General features: G+C 37.6%; 1 protein-coding gene across 11 annotated transcripts in view; it reads right to left on the reverse strand.

The window, feature by feature from the left end:
* FRY (FRY microtubule binding protein) overlaps window positions 1-26,907 on the reverse strand; it is a 258,690-nt gene that overhangs the window by 179,009 nt on the left and 52,774 nt on the right. For 2 of the 11 annotated variants that reach the window (XM_076364295.1, XM_076364285.1), the window contains exon 1: window positions 1,903-2,673. The exons of 7 other annotated variants lie outside the window; for them this stretch is intronic. In XM_076364295.1, coding sequence (XP_076220410.1) covers window positions 1,903-1,972 — 70 coding nt within the window. In that variant the 5' untranslated portion in view covers window positions 1,973-2,673. Of the gene's footprint in view, window positions 1-1,902; window positions 2,674-23,157; window positions 23,266-26,907 lie in introns of those variants that run through there. 2 more of the 11 variants (XM_076364294.1, XM_076364292.1) reach the window with 2 other exon arrangements.

Here is a 26,907-nt window from a genome sequence, read left to right on the forward strand (position 1 = left end):
TTTGAGCTCCCTACTGTCTTCTTACCGAATTGTTTGTTTTTCAGCTAGAAAGGATATGTACAGATTTATGAACACAGCCTTCCAGACTGAAAGCAAAAAAAAAAAAAAACTGGCAACAAGTTTAAGTCAACCCAGATTAATTTACTGTATTTCCTCTGTTTATTCAAATACAGAAGAAAGCCTATCAGCTAAAAGAATGTCAGAAATATCAATTATTCATATACTATTTCCATTTCTCTAGAACAGAATTTCATTTAAGGACTTCTAATTTCAGACTAGAAACATCTTTGCTGTTTCGAAATACTTTCAATATACTTCGATGTAGAGGAAAAAGAAAAAAAAGATTAAAATGTTATATTTAATTCCACAATATAGTAATTTTTATATTATTAAGTGCTAGTTTTACTTAGTCTTAAAGTTACAGTAGTCTATTAAAAAAAAATAATGCCAGAACTGATTTGATTTCTGCGCCATGAAGTGACTTTTCTTCTGTCACAAACTGTGACTAGCTTGTTACAAAATATGTGTTGTCACAACACACACTTACGTTCTCGGTATTTGATTAACATCAGTCCAAAAAGGTAACTAAACCATAAAATTATCTTCCAGTCCTTGTGGGATCAGTGATTTGAATGAATATGCACTAAATATTTTAGAAGGAGGGCAGATAAGCAATGCTGTTTAGGTAACAGTATTATGCCCTGGTGGCTTCACACTTGTGGTAGAAAAACAGATTCAAACAAGCACTACAGTGTTACTGAGGTTACAAATGACCTGGAAAAATACAGTTTCTATGGATATCATTTAATGAAGACAAGCCTTGCATGTCACACATCAAATATAGTGTTATTTTTATTTCTTTGCAGGTATTCAGATACACGCCTTGTATTAAACAGATTTTGCATTTTTTTAATACCACAGAATTTTAAAATACTAGTCTTTTATGCAGAAGTTGTTAAATTATAGATAGTGGGATGATCAGAACCTTACTGCATATGTAGCCAAGTTGGATTTTTCCAGAGACATTGTGTTCTATCTTTTAAAAACAGTTAATTATGGAGATCTAGCACTGTTAATAGAAGCTTCTACAGAAAAGGAATATACTGTTCATGTATTTTAAATTAAAAAGCAAATTTCTGCTAGAGTTTTCCCATGGCTTTACCTAATCTGAATAGATTTGCAAGCACTAAGTTTTATTCAGAAATCTTTATTACATAATATTGCTAAAAATCCAAAGAGTGATTGATTTAAACAGCAATGGAAATCAGGAACAGCAATACTGAAAAGACCAAGGAAGACTAAAATGCCATTTGTTTACATTCTGCAAAACCCAGCCTGGATTAGATAAACAGATGGATTCTTTCTGGATGGAAATATTGCATAAGATTCTGAAATTAAGCATAGAGGGTGGGAAGTGCAGCTATAAGCAACTGATGTTTTGCTTTTCATCACATTAAAATACTTTCAGACCTGAAGTATAATCATTATATTTTTGTCCTCAGTGCACAATTAATAAAAACCAACTTCTGAGCAATGCCACACCCTTGTGATTAAACAGCATTTTCAAAAATATTTAGATAAAGCCTGAACAAATCAAATAAACATGTAGGCAGGAAACACTGTTTGGAATGCACTCCCTGCAATGTACTATTAGAGAGAGCCAGAAAGCAGGCTAACTTCAGAATTCAATCAAGCAAAATCTAGTATAATCTCATTACAGCCTTTGCACTTAATGAAACCTATTTAAATCTCTGACATTCTGATTTTTAGAGCTGATGAAAGCAAAAATTATTTGGTTTATATAACACAAACATACAGAAATATAAGATGTTATCCTTTAGGTTATCCTACCTATTTACCAAGCAATGCGTAATATGAAAAGATTACTCTTCTGCTACTCACTATTGCTCCAGGATTTCAGTAAATATTTGATACTGATTTCAAAGAAGCCTGAATCCTGCTGGCTAGCCATGTCTGCTGCATACAAAGAGGCTTCTATAATTCTGAGCAGCTGAAGTGGCAGGTACTATGTATGTAGATGTGACTGTCACCAGTTAGTGATGTAAACGAGGGGTCAGAGGAGGAAATGAAGTCTCCGCAGATCCACTTCTTCCGTTCATGGTAGGTAAGCTCATTTAAAAAAAAAAAAAGGCGCTCAACAACAACAACAAAAACACACCATGAGATTTTTGTCCTTTGCTCTTCCTCCAGGGCTCGTACTTAATTCTATCTGCGGAGTATTTTATTCCCTCACCCCCTCAGCATGTATTTTCATTTATTCCATTCCACAACTAGGCAAATTTCTCCCGGTCAGTTAAGGCATATGCAGTACCACAGCACTTGTTCCATAAGCACAGTTAGAGTATCTTCCCGAAGGGTGTCTGAGCTGTGCTTTTAATAACGCGCAGTCTGCCTGTCTGAAGCTTTTTTTCCATCAGAAGCTGACAGCCCGAGCGTATGCACCTCCTCTGGCGAACCGAGTATCAACTTGAAGCCCCACTGAAACCGTCTCTTCTGCAGCTGGAGGAATTTCACACGGACTGTTTAGCTTTAGGAAAAAAACCACCCTCTAATGAATATCCTCTGCATGCTCTGGTCAGCTGCTCTCCTTCCGCCTGTTTCCAAGAAGAGCACACTGAACTATACACAACTGCATCATGCTGCGGTAAAGCAGAGCTGCACCCATATATCTGATTGCAGTGACGTTGGAAAAAAAAAGGCTCTCCCTCAGCCCAGTTGCAGAAGAGAAGCACTTCCAGAGCGCTAAAAACACGGCGTTCAGACTGGCTGCTTCTGTTTTTCTTTCACTGCTACAGAAAAATGTGTTGTCATTTTTTTCTTGACTACTTTTTTTCCCCCCTTAACAAAGATGAGAGACAGCAGGCTGAATTCATGATGGCAAATAAACCAGAGAGCTCACTGCTTGGTATTCACCTCCGAAAGAGCCACAGAAAATTGTCAGTTTGATGTCATTTTTATCTTGAATAATATTTTTTTAAAAAGGAACTGAATTCACATACGGAATTCACGTAAGAAAATGAGGCAGAAGCAATTCACTGCTTGTTAATCTCTCTGTATTTTCTACAAAATACTTAATTGCTAGCTACAATTTCCATATTCCTAAGGTTTTATTTCAAATAATCACAGTACATCACTATGCATATTTTAATGGTAATGAAGAAAAATAAGAAGAATCAGTTTCCCAAATATTTTTTGTTTCATATATTCTTGGTATCATCCTTCCAGATATTATTTCCTGGGAATAACAGTACTTTTCTCACTTAGTGGAATAAATTTCCTGCAGCATCTCATAATTACAGTATCTGAGCCAAAATAGAGCTTGCCTGCTGCTGATTCTTCTAAAAACTTTGTCAGCAATTGTATTTGCACATTAATTTTAGTTTCAGTATGCAGAATATTTGATGTTTGGATTGGAAACTGAGGAACACAAGGGTCACTGAGACCAAACTCCTGTGGTTCTCACTGAAAATATAATAAATGTCTTCTGTAAACATACCTCATCTAGAGATAAGGTTTTGTGTCCTCACTGATGGAAGGCTGTTGTAGAAACTCACTTTATGAATCTTCTTTCAATTCCTAAATAAAGTTTACTCAAGACCAGTTTACACCCTTTTGGGAACATGGACTATCAGAAATGTTCAGAGTATCTCAGGTTTGATCTCACCAGCTATCAAAGAGATCCAATCAGCTCTTCCTCTCTATACTGTTAAATATCATCCCTTTGCTGTCACTCTGGGCCCCCAATTTCTTTTCTGAGACCGCCCCTGTCCTTGTCCCTCCCACTGACAATGCCTCCTCATCGTACCATCCTGTTTTAACCAGCACACTCCAACTTTTTACAATTAAAGTTAAATTTAATACCAAATATGGCAAGTCCCAAGACCTAGGACTTCCTGCCATCCCACTAACTGATTTTTCAGCAGAGACAATGCCAGGTACGTTTGGAAGTCCTTATTCATCCTCACAAATGCTGCATTAATGCCTATGTTCAAGGATTTAAGTAATAATTTCCCCTGCAGTGCTACATCAAATGCTTTTCTGAAGATGACTGACGTATTAATTTTATGATAATTCTCTTGTTGAAAATAAAAATATAAGGTTAATTTGCAAATAGTTGTCTTTCTAAATCTGTATTGGATTTTATCCAATTTTCAATTAAATCCACACCCTTAAATATAATCTCGCGCCAAATTTTGTTTCAAAGCCTTGAGTGTGGCTGAGGTCAAGCAGCCTGTCTGTTGATATAGATCATTTTTACCCCATAAATTCTGTGGTTTATATTTACAAGGCAGAATCTCTCTTTTGATAGATTCAACAAGGATTTTATTACCCAAGCTGCAACTTCATATGCCCACTCTTCCATTATTATGAATGGGAAGTTACCTGGTTTTTGTGATGTGAATTTGAAGATCTTTGAGGGTTTTTTCCACCTCATAATTGATTTTTTGTTTTGGTTGTATTATTCCTCCTACCTCTGTTCCTCTACAAGGCCCCATCCTTATGGAAAATAAAGGCAAGGCATTTACTTACTTAGTGGTCATGTCTTATTCTTACTCCCTCTCTCTCATCCTCCCTCACTGGATACTGGACCCTTTAAAATTGATGTTCTTGTTTCAAAATTGTAAAGGACCAAGGACATTTAACCATTTGCTTTTAATTCCTTCACATATTCTTACTCAGCTGAACTTTTGATAGTGCTCACTTGAAATTGACACCCTCCAACCTCCAAGCCACAACTGTCTGCTAAAAATGCAATGGGAACTCTTCCCATAACTCTGCCTTCCTTCTCCATAAGAATGGCAGAGCATTCAATGAAATGACTGGGAGATCAGTTTAAAACAAACAGAAGAGAAGTGTGTGTTTCTTCAGGAAGTTGTGAGCTTCTGGAACTTGTTGCTACTGGGAGTTGCGGAGGTAGAGAGCATTAGCAGCTTCAAAATGCTGATAATAAACACAAATTTAGGTCGATAAAGGATGCTAAAAGGACCAGGCAGGAAAGTACTCCTCTCTAACATCCCTAATACAGCAATGCACGCACTGGGCCATATGAGAGGGATGGGCTGCAGAAAGTGGCTACACCCATGTGCACTCTTCCCAAACAGCATCTTCTACTGCTGCTGTTGGGAGAAGAATACCAGGTGAGATGAGTGACTGGTGGGACCCCGTGGGATGCTTCTGAGGGTCTCACATTTCCCTCCCAGGCAGAATGAAAAGTTCAAGGTTTTGTTGGTTGGTTGGTTTTGGTGCTTTCAAGTTAAAGAAATTTCAGATGTCCCCCATAGGCAAGTACCTGATTTCTTCACTGTCACTAACCAGTTCCTTTTATTTCTCGTAGATTATCTTCTCAAAACTGCAGGCCTATCCTTGCTTATCCCGAATCAGCTTGTACGAACATGATCCAATAATGTTCCTGTCACTTGTCCTTCTTGGTCTTCACCAGTTATCAAGTCTAACCAGCACAATCTCTTCTTGGTTTTGTGATCATTTGGCAAAGAAATAAATGGGCTATCACATCCAAGGATATCTGGATTTGACTACTGTAAGTAGAGTGTGTGTCTGGGATGTAAAAGTATCACCCAATGCCTACTTGCACTTCCTGTGGACTAACATTAAAAAGTCTATAGCTACATTCAGCCCTCTGTCTAGGAGTGGCAGATCCCCTAACACCTTTTTTATTGACTTTCTCTGAAGTGCTTTGCAGCCAAAGTGATTCCATGTCCTGTACAGTAGTCTTTTTTTAACATTGCATCACATTAATATACAATGCAGAATCTCACTGCTTTCACCTTTTAGTATTCCCTCTGAACAACACGTTTACCTATTGTGCACTTCCACTGACAATATGCTGTTGTACTAAAATATGAACAACTTAATGGACAACAACAACTTTGTCTTAAGACAAAGCATATTAAAGAAAAATGCCACCACTCTTAGATTGTATATTTTTGGCATCATATGAAAGAGTTCATACAGAATACAACTTTTACATTATGCTTCCTGATCTCACAATTGCACTAAGGAGAGGTACAGACTAAGGAACTGCTTTCAGTCCACAGAGCAGTCTAATGGGCTACAAGAGGAAAAACTGCCCCACTACTTTAATACAGGCGTTTGCAGCGCAGTATTCAATACTATTGTTAAACTTTACTTCAGGGTTGATACTCCTCCATTATCAGTTCTGCTTTAGAAAGTACCACCCAGAACATAAACGCCTCTGAATTTCACTTTTGCTCTAACAGCTTCTTTAAAATTAAAAGTATACCAATTAAAATCTTACTATTTTCTATCATTAAATAATCATAAAATGTTAAAAAACCTTTAAAATGCTAAACTTCATTTAAATATTTGCCAGTCTAAATTTGCTCAAATAGGACATCCACCAGATAATATCATGGTTTTGCTCACATTTTGGAAACACTCCTAAAACAGGTATAACACACTGAAATGGCAGAAACAGCAGCATTCTAATCTAGTGCTCTGAACTTATTTTAGGGAGGCTGACAAGACTAAGAAGCTTTGAAGTTATACAGCTTCCACTTTAATTCTTGTTAACTTTATGATATTTAGAATTTAATTACGTATTCCAGGTTGTGAAAGATAGACAGGCATAAGCATACAAAATCTGTTGGTGTAAGTAAGCTTTCTGATGATGGATATTACAGTCTTACATATTTACAAATACAGTGGGCTTCTTTTTATGATATTTCTACATGGGAGTTTACGATAAATTAATGACAACGTAACATTTTTTTCACCATAAGAAATCATAGATCCATAATGTAAGGCTTTGCATAGGTCTACCATGGTGAAGCACTTGCTGATTACCATGATAATAGAAGCATTGTTTCAATTATAAACATGTGTGTGTAACTCAAACTCCACATTTGTGACATGCAGTGCACCTTCTGTTCTCTCATCTGCTTTCTGAGATCAGAGACAGCACATATCCAGGAGCCTTGGGTACCTGGCTTATACCCTTCTCTGGCTGAACAAAGTCTGTGGAGTTTCTGCACCCCAACTCTGGAAAAAATAGGCTGGGAGAAGCTGTTCCTCAGCACAGTCAGAAGTGTTCTCGTGAGCAGAACACTGCATGAACAGCTATTTTCATTGCAAAACATCTGAAAAATAGACTTCCAAAACTTTCACTCAGTAAAAGAAAAAGAATAACAAAAATACATACCGCTGGAGGTATTCACAATATCTATCTTGAGGCATCCAGCTTAGACGCCTATGCTGGGAGGTGAGTGCCTCCAGCACACGTGAAGAGTTCCCAAGAGTTCCAGTACAGAGCACAATTATTTTCCAAAGCAGCCTATTTCTTTTCACTGTCTACACATGATACTTAGGGTAACTACTTTTGTAAATTGGGTACTTTATTTAGATTCTTAATATTTAGTAGCATAGGTACCCATTTTGTTTACATTTTTAATGACTACTATTTATAACAGTCATACAGGCAGTTTAGTCCTCTACGTTCTGAGCAATGCTTGCAGGAATCCTTAAAAAAGCACACAGAGATATGAATATAGCACAGTCCTTGCACAATCTTTCAGGGCTCCATTTAGGTTGGTATGAAAGGACCTATTTGGGTTTTGCAATCTGAACTCTTCAGAATCTGAGGCTAAATGCAAAGAGTAGCTGAAGGCCTCTAAGGGATGACAACAGTAACAAAGCAAATATAAACTATAGATTCAAATTTTGTACACGTGATTTCTTTCCTAGTACTCACACACGGATTGTCTTCTAGTTGCAGAAACCATTAAGTAGAAGAGTGTGTTCCGTATTTGTTGCTAACAGAATGAGTCTTTTAACTTATGTAGCAGGTGATTATATTTTTGATTTCTAAGGACTTTTATTCAAACTCCATCAATAAACCACAGTGATTGTATTTATGAGTGCACAAATATCTGCTAACAGTACAAAGCCTTTCCTTGGTCTGCAGTGATACATCTTTATAACCCAGTCTCTCCTACAGTGTCATCCTGCAAGATAGGAACACTTCAGCCCTAATCTAGCAAAAAACTTAAGCAAAACAACTTTCTATTTGCCCAGCTTGTGCTTAATACCTTGCTTCTACCTTTGCTAGGTGTCAATCATTCTGCTCCTGCCCAGCTCCACACAGCTTCCAGGTAGTGATGTGGACACAAAGCCCAAAGCCAAAAGTAGCTTTACTGAACTGCTGGAAGTTTTAACATAGTTTTTGATTTTCTATGGCTTCACCAAGTCATGCAGCTTTTCCTCCTTAATTTGGGTCAAATGCTACGTCCTTTTAGCCAGATAGTGCTGTATGCTGAATTACACCCGTGTCTCTGATTTCCATGGAATCAGCTTGGATTTACACTGGTACAGTTTGTATAAAAGTTTGGCTGTCTGGAGTTTTTGCCCCAAGGGATAACTAAAGGCTGCTTATTAGGGTCTCTGTGGTTTTGATATGATCTAGTCCTTTTGGGCAAAATAAAGCAACCCTACAAAGAATCATTCCCAGATCAATTTGATTCCAGTGCAGAACACACCTAACATGAAAACAAAAAAGGATCTATTATATTATCACATCCTGGGATATATTGCATTGCATTCATGATTTCACATGCCCTTCTTTAATAAAACTACTTGGAACCTCTTTATGATCTTCTTTTGAAAGACTGCGCTAGCTTTCAGATGGATACTGGTCATAGTTGAATGGTATTCAGGTGCCTAAATATAGGTGCCTAGTGTGATTATAGATACCCTAAGGTACGTGAGCTATTCACAGAGACTGGCAGATACGACGTAAGACCTACATTGGATCCAAAGCCTTCTGAAGCAGTTGGAGGCTTTCTCCTCGACACCTATGTTTAGGTATCTGATTTGTTCCCTTTGGTTTCAGGAGGAATAAAAGAAACAATGAAAAAAACGACGTGTCTTTGTATTATTTGTGAAGCGACAAGTCCACGTGTAAACCAGCAATAAAAAAGGAGTAATATTTTTACATTTAAGCAGAAAAAACCATGGTATTTATATGTAGAGAGTTTATTTTCTTCAACCTGGCATTTGTTGAGTTTACACACTTCTTTCCTTATATTAAAATATTTACTAGTTTTTTTCCTTTTCTTATTACAGCTTGCATAACACAAAACAATTCAAGCCAAACATTAACAAAGCAGCTTGTACACATGCTTTACTAATGTCCTTTGTTAAAATGAAAATCAAAATTATTATCTAAAAAACCTGAGCCCTATGTACCTATAATGTCCCATGATTTAACAAGGTAAAATAAACATCTTGCTAGCGTCCGAGTAAAAAGTACAGAGTGACAGAAAGCACTGCACAAAATAAGATTTCATTAAGCAAACCTAATTTAATGTGATAAGCTCTAAATAAAGCAACAGAAATCCTTCTTAGTTAATGCCTCACTAGTTTTGCTGCACCATTTTGTTTTGCCTTGTGTTTATAACTGACTGTTAAGATATTGCCACCTAGTGATGAAAAGCAAAACAAGCAGAAGCAGTAGAACAGTAAATAATGCATAGGGAATACATGTTTACATTGTAAACTGTGTCAGAATGGAAGATAGGAGCATAGAAATGAAGCATATGTCTGTATTTCTGGAGAAAGGATATCAGACAATTTGGGTACAATTACATAAAATATTTTAATAAAAGCCTATTAAATAGAATTTAATAGAATAAAATTAAAATATTTTAATAGATTCAGGATAGATTCATGTATCACCCAGCTCCCATCCTCAGCTTGTTCAGTGAATTCGTAAGAGTAATTAAATAGGTTGTAAGGGGTTTGTGACTTATCTGTAAATAACAAATGATAACTACCTACTAGGCATTTAGCAATTAGTTAATGTTGGAATTATGCCTTCAAGATCCTTCCCTTGACTTTGCTTTGGAGCTGTCAAACTGACATGTCCTCTTAGGACTCCGCCGTTCACCTCTGAGTTTCTTCCTAGCTGAACATCCTCTGGAAGCATCAGCCAGCCAGGAACAAATTTCGTTTGCCCAGACCTACCATACACGTGCTGAAAATATACCATCCTATAAGCCAATTTGAAATCTGCACCGCTACCACTGGGGCACGGACTCAGGCAACACTGATACACGAAATACTGCTGCGCAAGTCAAAAGCACAGCCTACAGGCATCATCAAGCATGAAGAATAACTTGAGTAGTATTTTCTTCCTGCTTTTCACCTTAGTTTCCAGGCACCATCCCTAAACAAGCTGTTTTCCATTATTGGAATCCTATAAACTTACTTCTTTCTCAGTTTTGTTACAAACCCTTATCTGTATTTTAGAGACAAGATTACTCTCCAAACGTCCCAGCATGACATGTCAGAACTTCCTCATAGCAGGAAATTTCCAAACGGCCATTGATGGTGCCTCTGATTTTGGGTGCTTGTCTCAGAGACAAGATTTAGTAACTGAACCCCACCCACCCACTTGAAGTATAATTTGCATTAGGTAACATGCCTAAGAGATTGGTACCAGGTCACACAGAGCCTAGGACAAAGGGAACACAGGGGATGTGGCTGTCTCTCTTTTCCTCAAGTTATGAAATTTCATTACACAATGCACAGACTGAGCCCCCTAATACTAAAAAATTTAGGGCTGTAATTAGGTCATAATCAGGGCCTCTTCCACTTCCCTTCTACAATGTAGTTGTATCTCTTCTACCCTCCTCACAGCAAGCTCTGCGGGAGGGCAGAGAAGTGGAAGCCAGGAAGGGGAAGGGTTGGAGCATGCCCATCACTAGATATTCATAGAATCATAAATGGTTTGGGTTGGAAGGGAGCTTTGAAGATAATCTAGTCCAACCCCTTGCCGTAGGCAGGGACATCTTTCACTAGATCAGGTTGCTCAAAGCAACCTGCTTGTTTCTACAGGGTCTCTAGGGATGGCTAACAATTACTGCATGTTACTATATTGTATATAGTACAATATAGTACTCATTCTTGTGCTCACCTTTAGCAGGCACACCCTAAGGTTCAGGCAAAAATTTCCCCCTCTTCTCCCAGGGCCATGGAGCTGGGGCAAACCTCACTCTCCCCTCCCTCCCCAGGCATGCAGGAGGCAGCCAGCTGGGAACCTGCCTTGGAAAAGGAAAAGCTCCTGACTCTTCAGAGATGTGACGGGAAGCAGAGGGAGGCAGACAAGGAGGGGGTTGTACCCACTCGGAGTGGTGAGCTGATACCAAAACCAAGGCATCCCTGACCCAAACACAAACCACATCACACGCTTTAGTTTTCCTGATTCTGCCTCCCTTGTAGAATGACAAGTTCAAAATACTCATTTTCCACAAGATACCTCCCTGTAACATGCTGCACGTGTATGATGTTTTCATTGATTATCTAATTAGGAGGAGGAATTTTCAGTGCAGTAGCTCCAATTTGCTCTCAAATACGAGTCCACCCCTCAAACAGTTCTTATCTCAGTGTATGCACTTCTTGCAGTGTGGTTTTTAACACAAATGTTTTCCTGAATTTCAAATACATTTACAGATATATTTTCTTTCTCTTAATTCTGCCACAGCAGTTCTTAAAGCTTTCCCTGACTTTAAATAAGATGCTTTTGTGATAAGCTACTTGCTTACTTGTTCTTTTTTTAAACTTTCCTTTCCATTGTCTAGTTTTGTCTTTAATTATTAACACTTCTTCCTTTCTGGCTGACCTATTTGGATATTCACACCTCAACGTTTTCATTACTCTGTAGAAAAGCATCCTTCTGCTTATGTCCCTTTGATCCACTAGCAACAACAACCTTAGAAGAGAAGTTGATATTTTACTTCTCTCATAAAATGAGAATAAACATGTTGGAAGGGTTTCAACCAACTTCCATCTACTACACATCAAGATGAGATGGGCATGGGATCAGACTGTACTACATTTGCTGCCTCTTACACCTTCCTATCAGGTATCGAGCTCTGCCCCCTAACAGAGGCAGGCTGTCAGACCCGTCAGGCATCAGGTCTGAGCTGGCACACGTGTGCCCATGTAACGTAAACACCTCCGCAGTTCTCTCAAATAGGTCTTATGCATACAGCGTCCACTCTGAATTATTCAAAAAAATGCCACCTCTTGCAACACCTGCGTAAGAATTACCCAGCTGAAACAGGGAAACTGAGCACCGTCAGGATTAGCTGACCTTAGATAACTAACAACAGTTTCTACCACTGTTTCAAATGATGAAGAAGTATCAAATTGTATGTATCACTGCATCAACTTTCCCCACTTCTCTGACACATACTGCCATATACCATCTCAAACAAGACTGTACATCCTTCAGAGGAGGACTCGGGCCCTTGCTGTGAGCGAAGTGTTTGGCATAGCTGGAGCCCTGGCTCATTACAGGATAAGGAGCTTTCTTCTCATTTTATTCACAAGTGCTATCAGAAAGATCCAAAGTTCAGGTTCAGGTAGCTCAGACCAGTGCTACCTCCAGTTAGACCAGGGACCTAATGACTCAGCTGGATAACATCTACAACTTTTAAAACTACTTTTTTGTTTCAAGGTGGGAAGAAGTAATCCTTCAAAAATCAGGATTACCTAAGAATGCCAGGTGATAGACAAAAAAAAGTATTTTTCTTTCCCTGACTGCAGTTTATAAACAGGGCATGCACATGAACATACACTTCTTAGCTCACTTGATACCTTTAATAGCTAGGCTGTCAATCACCATGCCCTTCATCCTTTTGAAAATATTTCTGTATACCCAAAGTAAACATAAATAGCTACCAGCAAAAATCTTCATGACTCAAAACCACTGGCTGTTTTATGGCAACTTTATATAAATGACTGCAGTGAGGTAGTGTCAGGAAAAAATCAGGCCATATGATTTTACAGTGAAAATTCTGTTTCTCATGGTTGTTTTTCCCTCACGTTCCTCCTCATTATGTGCAGACAACCCTTCGGTTACAGCTTCTGCCTTAGTGCTCTCCTGTTACTACTCAAAATTATTTTCTCTGTTCTTTGAAGAACTGATGCCAGTAAACCATCTCAATCCTGATCAGTTGTTGAAGGGAAGTGTCTTGTTTTATGTAGTTTTGAAATTCCTTTCTGTATAACCCTCCTAGGCAAGCACTGGTGAGAGACAGCATACGGGGTTTACTATGTAATACCCTTACTTGCACAACGGTGTGCTTAGATGCTGGCTAGATAGGAGGTAACACTTTGGTTAAAAAAAAAAAAAAAATCTAATTGGTCTTACATAAGAACACTTGTTCTGACTTGCAAAATCTTTTATTTTTTAAAGTATAGGGAAGCAAAACTTTTTTTTTTTTTTTAATTAAAACATTATCTATAAGGATGTGTTGTTTCACCTTTTGAAGTAACCTGTGGCAGGAAAGATCTCAATTTCAGAGACAGAGTTCTTCTTCGCTGGTTTCCCCCCCCCCCCCAACATAGTACTTTTTAACTGATGAGCATTGTGCAAGGGCTCTCGCTTGCTGTGGTGAAGGTTTTGCAACAGCAACTCTTCCATCTGGGCACAGGCAATACATTAATAGAGCTCCAGCATCCTCTGACTTGCTGCTTCTCTATAAAAGCACCAGTGTCCTCACAGAGGCCAAGTTAAATATACATGCAGTCTTTGTAATTGGGTCTTTTATATCTTCAGAGTCCGTCCCTTCCTGCTAACCCAAAAAACATCTTGGTTTTCTGAGAGCTACGAGGTCTAACACAGCTCCCTGCTTATGTTGGAAAAAGGCAAATGACCTTCCTGTTTAAGAGGGTAATGTTACTGAAGGTTTCTCTCATGCTACATTTGAATGGAAATTGCAATTTAGTGAAAAAATGAAAACAAAACTTACAATCTGCTTTTTATTAACTAAAAGAAAAAACACTGTTTTGGGCTTAGTACCCAAGGAAGAAAGCACAAAAAGATAAGTGATATTTAAAATTGAATTATTTCCTAGTAAAGACAGTAGTAATTATAGTTACTTTAACTACGCTTAAAATGATTAATGATTTTGAGTCACCACAGGCTAGATTTTCAAAGATATTTAGCTTCTGAAATATCTAACGGTTGCTTTGTAGATTATTAAGTGCCTAATCTGGTTAAGTATCAAACTCCTAGTACTTGTTTGTCCACTGCATCATTAAAGGCTTTGAAAATCTAAACTCATTTTTTTTAAAGTTATTAAAATTAGTAGATCTCATCCTCTCCCATGTTTTTCCTTTCACCAGATCAGAAGAGGAAAATAGGTTCTTTCTTTTTCATCTTTGGATTGGCTTCTCAGCCGTGAAAGGAAATCTAAAATAAAGGACATACAACTGAAAACAATCCACTGACGCAGAATACTTTTATTCATGTGTTTGAATATGATGCTTAGATCTGGAGAAAACCCAGTTAACTTTTATAACAACCTAATTCAAAAGAAAATGGTGATCGTAAAAAATAACAACTGGGATTCACCCGCTTTGAAATCTTGCAGTGGAGCTGCAAGCAGCACTGGGCTGCGGTTCTGGATGTGGAACTTGAGCTTATGTTTGGTCAGGTACTGGTGCTCAGTGACACTGTATCCTTCCAACTCACACAGGCCACTAACGCACAAACCTTGCCTGAACTCTGCCACAGATCAAGTGAGGTCATCGCTAGCTACTGACTAATTCAGTGAACTAAAAACATAGCATCAGCACAGACAGAATCCTTTATAAAATGGAAACTTCTCCAAGAATATAAGGATACTTCTTCCTCTTCTGAGAATATGACAGATTTGACCCAGGGTGTGTTTTCATGTTTGACTTAAGCTCATCTAAGATTGTGCTACTGTTGGAAAAGCTGTAAAGTTCCTCCGTCCTCTCCCTTTCCCCCATAATTTCCATCAGGTCTCCTTACGGTGGCACTAGTTAGGAGCAGAAATTTGATTTGGGTGGGGCATGTGTGTTTTTGGGAATACGGTTGGGGCTATGGTGTTACCTTCAGTTGATGAATGAGGTTATGAGTCTCCCCACAGAGGCACATGATCACTATGGTCAACACAAGGGAGGCTGCATGGGTGTTTAGGTGGGGAAAAGAAGCAAAGGAAAATAATGTTTCTAAATTGAAATAAAAATGTTCAAAAAATCAAAGATATACTTTTCATAGGTATTACATGGTTAAACAGCTTTCCCAACTGCTCATATGTATTTACAAACACCTATAACAGGCACTGCATTTTATAGTAAGAACATTCTTCCAAGCCACTTTTCTGGCTGAGCTGTTAGTAAACTTTGGCTGTTGCAGGAACAGATACATTCTAGGTCTAATTGCAAGAAGCATGGCCAGACAATGAGCTTGAAGATTTTAAAAGCCAGAATGGACAGTGATAATCAGTCTGATCTCCTGCATGGGTCAGGCCAGAGAATGTCTTTATTTTTGGTCCATGTACAGTAATTCAGAGTAGCCAGACAAAACTGAAAAACCTTCTGGCAGAGCTATTACAGGTAATGCTAGATCCAGGTTAAACTATTTGCAAATGCTAAAACAGGTACTTATGGAGTCAGCTCTAGTCTATGAGGCACAAACATAACATTTCACATATACTTACATACGCAACACTATTAATTCTCAATAGTGTACAATCAGATCAAAATAATTAATCTAAGATATCTATCTATGTGGACAACAGGCTGTACGCTATTATTAAAAAGCAACTACTGCAACTCGTATTTGTTTCTGTGAGGTTTCATCAGCAGGTTACAATATCAAGCTGATACAGAACCCTACATTGCATACTCCATATATGACACAAAGAAAACCAGATTGAAAATGGCATAAAGAAAAAAACAAAGAAATTTTATTCACAAAATACATAGAGAATCTTAAAACAAAATCCACATTACAGTTCTGGGGTATGGGAATATGAGTGCAAATTTACAGGGGTTTGGTGCCGCTTTCTTTCCTGGGATAAACACTGGTGGCAGAACAGCCCCCACAGACTTGCTCTGCCAGCAGGCAGAACCCAGCTAACGAAATGTAGAAGAGAGGAAGGGCAGCTCCAGAGAAAAAAAGAGCATACCTAGCCAAAAGATCCTCTATAATCCGTTCTTCAGTGCAGTTGTGCCCATGGACACATAGCTGGCAATCTGTACCTAAAGTGAATTTGGACTGCTGAATAGAAGGTACGGTGATCTTAAAAAAAAAAAAAAATTTTTCTAAATATGGAACCATGAATTATATATCTCAGATATGTTTTACTTATCAGTATATATGCACATACATATTATTCCCTTTTAATATGTTTCTCTGTGGATATGGAAAGGAGCTTCCATGCAGCAACCTTCTCCTCTGAAATTCACCTTAAATACCGAACAATCCAAAGGTCTTTACAAAGAAGTGTACTTACAATACATGAAATGAAAAGAATGTCCATTCAGCACCTGATTGATGCAAAGAAATAGCGCTGAGCATGCTAAAGAATATTAATTTGAACTGAAGATAGTTAAATGAACATGTGTCATTCATATTGCCAATACACATAACAAATTTTATTCCCTTTTCACAATGGTTTGTTTGCATCAAGATCATCCACAAAATTCTGAAAGAAATCTTATTTTGCCCTTCACAAAACAATAAAGCCTTCAAACAGACAAAATCCCCAACTCTTTTACAATATAACCCCATTTCAGCTACTCAGCTTGGATGTCTTCTAGTCAATATAAAGAAATAAGAGCCAATTCATCCCATTTTAATACTGAAATCTACAACTCTAATAATTAAACTCTAATAATACCTGTTTCTCTCCAATGACTGTAAATGGAGCTTGAAGTGACTAACTTAGGTATGGACATCTATTCAGCAAATGTCTGAGTTTGGAAAGATGACACCCCAGTGGCCCACATCAGAAAACACTCCTAGATAAAACCCCCAGAATAGTGATGCTGGATTTCTCCACAGGCTGTTCCTCTTTTGGGACTAGCAAGCCTTTTAAGATGCAAAGCCACTAGGAGAGCACAAAGCCATTTCTTACCATCTTCAGCTTGAAGCACGATCTATTTATTTCTATTTATAAATATAGACGATTTCCCTAAAAACTGTTTTAAATACTAAATTTAGCCACCTATACCTAAAATCGGGATCAAAGTGAAAATCTCAAACCACCTAATAAAAAGGACGATAAATCTGTTGAAGGAACTGCACCTGTTCCTTCTAGACTGCTACTGTGAGAATGGAGCGAAGCTACTGCACATGGAAGTTCCTTCTGCTATTCGTCCTGCAAGTATCAGGAGTGGAGGAAAGCAAAGGAGATGAGAAAAGAAAGCTGTCTGCAACTCCTGCAACAACGGCCATTGCGTATAGGCAACACGCAATGAAGTTTAATGTAGGTCTATAGGATTGCTTGACAGTTTTACCATTTATCTTTCACGAAAAGCAGAAAAAAGTAGATGATGTTTTCCAGTAATATTTAGTGGGAAAGATTGCCAATAAAAAGAAGAATCAGGAAATGCCTAAACAATTACAATAATCTTGGAAAGTGGAGTAAGAGAATTGATATGATTTTCAGTAATACAGAGTGGATTATGAACCAAAGTACTTGTAGAAGTAGTAGGGGAAATATTGAACAAAACTGTAGTAAAATTGTATTAACTTGACTTTTGTTGAGCTTCATGAGACTCCTGTTAAACAGTACTGGCCCCAGTATTGACCTCTGGGCTACACTTTGTGACTGACCTCCAGCTAGGCTTTGTGCTGCTAATCACAACATGGTCAGCCTAGCAGCTCAGTTTTCAGCCCACCTCACTGTCCACTAGTTTGTATTTCATCATTTTGTCTATGAGGATGTTGCAGGAGATACTGCGAAAAGCCTTTCTAAAGCTGAGATAAATAGCATCCTTTGCTCTCCCATCATCCACCAAGCGAGTTATCTTGTTTTAGAAGGCTATCGAGTTGGTAATGCATGATCTCCCCTTCATACAAACATGCTGACTGCTCCCAGTCATCTACTTGTCTTATGTTTGGAAATGGGTTATAGGATTATTTGCTCCATCACTTTTCCAGGGATTATGGTGAGGGTGACCACCCAGTAGTTCCCTGGGTCCTCTTTCTTGCCCTTCTTGAAGAAAGGAGTCACGTTTGCTCTTTTCCAGTCCTCAGGAACCTCCCCCCGTTGCCCTGAGCTTTCAAAGACTATCAGGACTGGCCTGACAGTGACGTCAGCCAGCTTCCTCAGCACTTGTGGTTGCACCCTATCAGGTCCCATGGACTCAGGTATGTCCAGTTCGTTTAAAATGTTCCCTAACCTGTTATCTCTGTACCAAGGGTAAGTCTGCCTTAGGTCAGGCCATCCTACTGGCCTCTGGGACCTGGGATTCCTGAAGGCCTCCTGAAGGTAAAGACTGAGGCAAAGGCAGCATTGACCAACTCCGCCTTTTCCATCTCCATCACCATCATTCTTCTTGCTGCTGAGTGAAGTTTACACAGTCACTGAGACCTCTTTCAGGATGGGCTTTCAAGTTGGAGGAATCAAAATATAACAATAGATTATGCAGAAGTATTCTTAACCCTGAAACCAGATAAAGGACAAACTGTAACACTACTCTTACTTAAGAGTCCTATAATATTTAGTATGACAAATCTAAACTTGAATTACATTATTACTAGCTTCTAAAGAGAGAACTGCTGATTTTCTAGTTCCAGAATGGATTTAGAATTGGATGTGCACACATATGCTTTGTTTATCCTCAATCCGCTCGGCAGAAAATGAAATACATTTCAGACCCTGAAATTCCATGTTGTGAGCTTAATTTAGTTTCTAGTATTCTGCTTTTCTTGTCATCCTTCTTTCACCCTGGCATCTTTGTGTGATAGTAAAACCTCTGCTGCAGATTAGACTTTTACTTTGGAGTAGAGCCTCAGCATCTAGTGGAAATCTAATGCTTGAATGATTCTCCATACAGGAGTCAATAACTGTCCATGATAAATCTAAACAAGTCCTCTCAGAAGTACTTTAAGGTGACTCATTGAACAAACTGGTACTGAGTTTTAATGACCTTTATAGTCATTAAAGTTATGTCTTGCTGGACAGACTGGCGATTCAACTACATTAGACCACGAATGCCATGCCTATATTAATACCATGAGGCCAGACGGCACAAAACAGCCTACAAGCATACAGTAAAACATTATCTAAATGCTAGTGGCAACATCCAACTCTCTCTTGATTCCTCAGCTCTTGCCAACTTCTGAACTGCGCCTGAGAACTGTTAGGAGAGGCTGCAGGTTGGTCCAGGCAAAATGGGGAAGAAGTGGAGGAGCTTTGCTAGAGAGGGATTTCTCTGACTTGCATACAAGGAACAGGAGAGAACAGACAGGCTGGCAAGAGATTGACTAGCTTAGAGATCCTAAGCAAAGTACGAAATACAGGACAACTGAGGTTACAATAAGAAAGATGACACTTGTTGACTGCCCCTCTCCTTACCAATATGCAGACTAAACATTATAATTAAAAATTATTTTGCCAACCCTTTATTGTTTGCATCACAAATTACCCCAGAAAAGGTTTATTAGGAAGAGCAGATAATTCACAACAAAGTGAGCATAGGGATGCACAGTAAAGTGTTGTGCAACTAAAGCACGTTGCCATTACAGCCACCATGAAATTGCAGAAACAGTAACTCCAAAGACACAGAAGCAAAACCCCATAGAAAGTCACAGCAATGCCCTCAGGCAGTTCTAAAACAAACAAATAAACAAAAACCCCACTACACAGCCAGGTCCTTGGAAGAGGAGCCACTAGATTGTATCACGCACAATATACATCACTTATCTACAGAAAAATTTTCCTGGAAACCGTAATGTCTTCCAGTAATGGATGGGAAAGATTTCTTACTTTAAGAAATTTTAAATTTAAGTGCAACTTAAGTATATGATTAAAAAGCATAACAGACATTTGTTGGGTCTTCAAAATGTATCTGATTATAAAACTGCATTCCAACATTGTGTAGCAGCTAGACATTAGTATATCCTGTGCAAGAAGAATTTAAAATGATCTCATCTTGTGAAGCACTGTGCAATTTCAACTTCCCAGAAAACCCAAATATAATAAAGAATGTCCTGAGCTCCTCAAGTCAAGTTCCTAATTTAAGATCCAATCCCCAAAATTCATAAAAAACACATTCCAAATTAACCACTCTTAATTAGTAGCAATAAGGAAAATTAATATGAGAGATACAGTTGATGAAATTTGTTCTTTATGAAAACCTAAATATATCAACTCAGTATCTATCTGCTTACAGCTGGTTTACCAGAAGTACAATAAGGATTTCATTTCACTATCAGGACATCATGAGAAGCAGTACAAACAAATCTTCCAGCTAACTCTAGTCATGTTCTAAGAGTTTTCATTAGGTAGTCTTTTGTAATTAAGATGAATTTTATTATCTACCCCCATCTTCAGGCAAAAAAACCCAGTCTCTGAACCAAAACAGATTAATAAATACTATTTTTTAAAATTCTTACTGAAATTAAGTAAGTATTTTCAGAAACCCCTAAACATTTTGTTGTTGTTGTTTAATTCAGGTACAGTAAGACAGCAAAGAAATGAAATTGAAGAAAACATTGAGAATTTTTATTTCAGAGATTCCAAGATTATCAGGTGATTTAACTTGGATACAGTATGCTCCTATTAAATATGTAAGGCTAAGTAAAGTATAAATAGCTGAAAGGAAAATAGTTACCTACCAAATGCACCCAACAAGTCTACAAAGTACCTACAAGTATACAAGCACTATATAAGAAATACATTTGGAGTGATTTATATGCAGCCCATAGACCCATCTGACTGTCAAGAGAACATACTTCAATGTCATTAACTACATTAGCTTATGTGAAGATTGCACTTCAGAAGAGGAAGAAAATATACATCAGGAAGAAGGTTAAATCAAAGCCATTATAATAACCTTTAAGTCTAATTCTTTTAAAACATTTTACTTGGCTGATAAGCTTTTGATTACAGCAGATGCACTACTGTAAGACTTTAAAAGTAATGTCTGTCTTTCATGTAATGAAATGACATGTATTTCTCAACTCTATGAAAAAAATTATTGTAGACAATCCTTCCAATCCATTAGCACAAAAATAATTCTTTATGGGCCACAGATGGGCATATTTTTATGGTGAGTCTGCCCTTTAAGGTGCATCTTCAATCAGATAAAGAGAATAAAAGATTCTATTGTCTCATGACAGCCGAAGAAAGATTTACTTAAAAATAATGTCAACAAACCCTCATGGATTTACGGCACATGAAATGTAGTTAAGGCTACTACCATTTGATGTAAAGAGTGATGGGCTTGTTCTTAAATCTTTTAAAACATTTTTTCATGTTTCCTATTTTGCTAACGTTTCTTAGGACTCTGATTTTCTATTATAAAATTCAATACGTTTTATATTAACATACTTTTTTGGCGATACAACCAGTGTTGAATACTAATTCAATGCTCCTTCTTGAAAAGTATATAAACGTACAAAAGAAAGAGCCTGTTATGTTTCCCAGAAGGCAAGCATTCAGCACAAGTTTCAAGATTTCACTCTACACTTTAATCATTATCCTCTAGATAGGACATAGCAGAGAGCCAAAGGGTCAAACTGGCAAACCATGTTACTAAACCAGATTCTTTTTCACATGCTATTTCTATGGCAGCACGCACAGAAACTTGTGCTGCAATCAGGAAGCAAGTGCTTTAATTGCTTCACAAGGCCTTTCAGCACAGTGAAGTCTATAAACCCTTACACATCATAAGATTTGAGGTATATTACTGTGTGTACAATGGGTTTTGTTCACTTGAACACTGGAGTCTTTGCTTTAAAGTGGAGTCTTAACATCTATAACAAGCGATGGTGGCAATCTAAATCAAGGAGACAACTAAACATTTTTTTAAACAAACAAACAAACAAACAAACAACAAATCAGAAAACAAAAATCCAAGCAACAATAGCAGAAGGAGCCTTCCCTATCTTAACCTCACTTTCCTCCCTATCTTCTCCCTCATCTTCACGTTCAAGTCACTCTCCAATGGACATAGAGCACTTTCTTTATGTCCCAAATACAACTTAAAGGAGAAGCAGCATCTTCATCACCTGCCTACAAGAACATTAGGAAATCAATCTCCACAGACCATAAAATACCAGTGAACCCAAGAAGAAAACAAGTTTGACAACATGCATATATTACATCAGACTTCAAAATGCAGAATCCAGAGCCTTCCTCTGAATCACTGACCCATTCTTTCTGAAGAAAATTACACTTAAAAAGAAACATTCAAGAACTAAAATGATGAACAGTATATTAAGTAAAATATGTAGAAATATTAAGTGAGCATAAAAATACAGAAGGACGAGAGAAAAACAAGACACTATCAATTTGATAATTTCTATTAATAAAGCAGTGGTCACTCATCCAGATCAATGGGTGGACACACACTCAATCAGCAATGTACCAATTTTATAGCCTATTGGCATACCTTAACATAAGACTCAATAAAACACAGTAACATACAGAATTAATGCCAGTTTACAATATGAACAGCAAATAAAAAAATGCAACAGCCCCCTCCCCCCCGCATTTTCAATCAGCAGAAGGTCTTGCTAACAGAATTAAGGGGAAACCAAGCCAATTTTTTCAAGCCAGGAAGGGAAAAGAAGAACTTTGGGACAAACCAGTCTTGCTTTCCCTTCTACTGTCGGTGGATGATACTTGTAAAATGCAGCACCAACACAAGCCATTCTTCCAAACTTCAATGTGCAGGGTGACACTAAGGGTACCATAAGTGAACAGCAATTATCCTATGCAGATTACAAGCATACGTTATTACCATGCAGTACAATTTATTCAGAAAGGAGGTAGGATATTCAAATCTTTACTAAATTAAAATACTGAACACAGATCATTATAACTCATTTGAATCAAGACACATACTGTACCCATGATTTTAAGCATCCTTATTAAAAGTAATTAGATTTTGGCAAGTGTCTCCCAATTAACATAGCCAGTCAAAAGAAAAAAAAAAATCATACATACCGGCTGTTTTATTCCCATGTCTCATGAAAAATTAAATAATTTATTTATATCACTGTTGAATAACTTTTAAATGTTTTTCTTATATATAACACCCTTCTTTCTTTTATTATTTTCAGTATTTTAATTTACATACAAATATGGTGTCAAATCAACTTACTTATTTTAGAAAGTGACTTTGCTAGACTGTATGCTGGTCTGAACTCCAGAAATGCTTTGAGAGAGTGCCTCAATACTTCTAACTGCGACAATATTTTCACTGAAAAAAAAAGCAGTGAATTTGTTACAGAATACTAGCTATTCTGTTGTAAAATCACAGACCAGCAACCTACATTCTTACTCTAAGTATCTATATAAAGTACTGTTAACCACTGACCTTCATTACATTAACTCACAGCAACACCACGATGCTTTTACAAAAGTAGAGATAATGTGTTGTCCCACAGAATACATAGAGCTTATTTTGGCTATGAAGACAACGCCTGAGTCACAAGCATACGGCCATGAAATGGAGGTGTGCCTGGTCCTGGGAGAGGCAGAAAATCCAAAGTATTTTTCTCACCTTCTGTCCTTCAAAACTGACACATCAGTCAACAAGCATTATTCGACAATAATACAGGCTACCTACATATGAAAATGAAGAAGGAGAAGAAAAAAGCCCACAAGATACTAGTAACAGTACTAGAAGTGGATTTTCAATGGTACTTAAACAAACATCCCCAGCTCACAATACGAATGGCTTCCAAGTAGAACTTAACTATTTTTTTTTTTTTAGAATTTTGACCTCTGTAATTTCTGTATTGTTTATTCTGCTTTCTTCAGAAAATAAACAATCCCAGCCAAAATCTCACGTCTTTGCCATGTATAAAGAGTAAACTCAAACAACAACATCAGCAGCCTTCTTCCAAAGAGAAGTAAGAGTAAAAACTCACCCTACACTTCCCTAGATTAAAATTAATAAATACAGACTAATTTTCTTCAGGCTGTTGTGCTTTTGAATATGAGTCAGCATAGACGTTTAATGAAGTTTAGCTAATCCATTTTAATTTTATGCCCCTTCAGTTAGTTCAATTTACCTTTCCTAGGTACCTCTGTAAAGACATAGCCTCCTAAGGCCCCTTTGTTGCCCACTGTCTTTTTACAATTCTTTCTTTTCTCATTAACAAGTCACAGGTTTATCTTCAGGTTAAGACAAGACACCATTCACTTTTGTATGGTCCTGCCAGGGTAAGGTTCAGTCATGGCTATGATAGTATGCTGAGCTGAGCGCATGTCAGAGATCTGTACAAACTCAACTCATTAAGGTGATGAAACTCTCTATTGACAATAAATGGCCCTATAATGTTCATTATTATCATTTGTGTCTGTGTCGTCGTGGAAAAAAAAAAAAAAGAAGCGTAACCATGAAACAGTAAAAACAAAAATTTAGATATCGGCAGTTGGTATTAACCAAGCCCTTAAGTATGCAACAGCTCTAAACATTTTGAATTTAAAGAACAGGAAGAAATGAAGTGCTTTGTTGAAAGAAGAAAAAGGTATCTCTGTGCAGTGTATCCCTTTGGCAATGCTATGGTTTCTCCTCACAGTCATAGTTTCTGTTCTCCCCTTGCCATGTGGGAATGAACACAATAACCCAGTGATACTGTTGTTTGGATAGTCCTGCCTAGGCATACGTGAATGACTAACTTCATGATGACAGGACAGACAGACATGTCACTCTTGCAGGTTTCAGCTTTCATTTTTCAAGAGTGAGCTTCTAGCTATCACAGTTAAGAAAAAATTGTAGAACAAGCCTATTGCATGCAAGATGCCTCCTTGAGTCTGCACGAAGTCTGAAACAAGAGTCCCAATGTATGAACTGACCTATATCCTTGCACCTAGATGCCTTGATGTGTCACTACTCACTGTTTTATTAGTTAAGCTCTTTAAGATAGAATAAAAGGAAAGAAAAGATGTACGTGACTTCAGACTAAATTGCAAGCATGTCCTAAAACTAAGACAGGTTCATGGTGATATAAAAGATTAAGCAGAGATACGGGGATTAGAAGAAGGTAGAAGAGTCAAAATGATACAGATTTAAAATATTTATATTAAAATATGACTAGGCTGAAACAAGGAAGTATGAATTACCACATTCTTCAGAGGGCTTCAGCAGTGAACCAAAAGACCGCAGAGCAAGTATATAAATATATTATGTTTTTTATATATATTTAATATCTATCTATCTATCTATCAATCTATCTATCTTTTTCTCAAGTGTTCAAGGTCAGGCTGGATGGGGCTTTGAGCAACCTGACCTAGTGGAAGATGTCCCAGCCCACAGCAGGGTGGGTCGGACTAGATGATCTTTAGAGGTCCCTTCCAACCCAAACCATTCCATGATTCTATGACACAGCTCTGTTTCCATTCTAACCTACATTTACAACACAAAAGACAATGGTCTAGAGGACTTCAAGCTTACTTTGTTAACCTGTTTTCAAAAGCAAATCAAGTAAAGCTTCTCCCATGTATACTGCTGACCTACCAAATGAAAGACTACACCCATCTTTCCATCATGCTCCATCAATTGCTTATAGCAAGCAATTTGCATTACCTTTGAGTTAAGTGCCCTTGAGTGTACAGTAACACAGCTGCAGTGGATTTCATAAGCATAATGGCAGCATTCCAGACAACACAAACTACATTAAAGTGGTCATACCTGACACAGCACAAATGATGGAGTATTACTGCTAGTGTGGTAATTTGGGAGGGTGGAAAGGGAACAGAGAGAAAGAATTGTATTTAAAAAAAAAAAAGAAAGATCACAGGATAAAGGAGAAATCTGGGTGGGCACAACAGAGTATGGGTATTGGAGACCAAACACAAGGCTATTTAATATGTTTTTTCTAACAAAACTGTTGATGTACAGGAAAAAAAAGTGAAAAGTTACAGGAGGAAAAAAAAAAACAAACACAGAGGTAATTAAGGAGCAGAAAAGGTAGCTAGAAGACAAAAAGCAGCAACTGAGAAAGAGTAAGATACAGAGGGTCTATCCTGCCCAACATAATGTGCTTTGAAAGTCACCAACAGACCACATCACCTCAGGAAGAGCCTGTTCAGGCACTGGGAAGCACAGGAGCCTTGGGCATGTCTGAGTCACCTGACTTAAGATCCGATAAGGCTTTTTGCATTTTTTTAAGCTGGGGAAGTAGAATAGGAAGGAGGAAAAAAGCTTTATTTCCTAAGGTGTTGAAATATTTCAAATACCTTAACAAAGGTACAATGGAGGCTCTAAATCCCACACAAATGGTGCTGCCCTGTGTCATCTTTTAACATTGTATTCCCATTCCTTCAGCAGTGTTTCAGCTCATGAGAAGGTACCCATGCAAGTTTAGCTGTCATTAAGGAATATAATATTAATATTTAAATAATCAATAACACTTTTTTATATACTTCATAGTTCTTCAAAGATCTGTATGATTGTACTATTTCCCCCTAGAAATTTAAAAATCCTCATTTTCATCTGGAAATTGATACCTAAATTTAAAAAACAGTATATTTTTGTTTCTATAAAGGATTTAATTTCCTCTGATTGTCTCACAGAAGCACATCTTCAGTTTCAATAGGGATAAGCTGGTATTGATTTTTTCCCCTCTAAAACCTTTTAAGTCCTCCTAGTAAAGATGACCTGATTGTTTTGCAGCAAATCCTTTGTCCTCATGCTAATCTGTTGCCTATTTTTAGGCATATTTCAAATAATAATTAAAAAAACCAAACAAAATTATCCAGACTTGCCATTAGCTTAACTGAAATCCACTCTTACACCTTGTTCCTACTTCTTAACAACTAGAGATTTAAACTGAACTATTAACTACAGACATTACAGGCTCCAGTGCAAGCCAGGAATTCAAAGCATGCATTTGACTATTTA

Source organism: Aptenodytes patagonicus, chromosome 1 (assembly GCF_965638725.1).
Source record: "Aptenodytes patagonicus chromosome 1, bAptPat1.pri.cur, whole genome shotgun sequence".
NCBI lineage: Eukaryota > Metazoa > Chordata > Aves > Sphenisciformes > Spheniscidae > Aptenodytes > Aptenodytes patagonicus.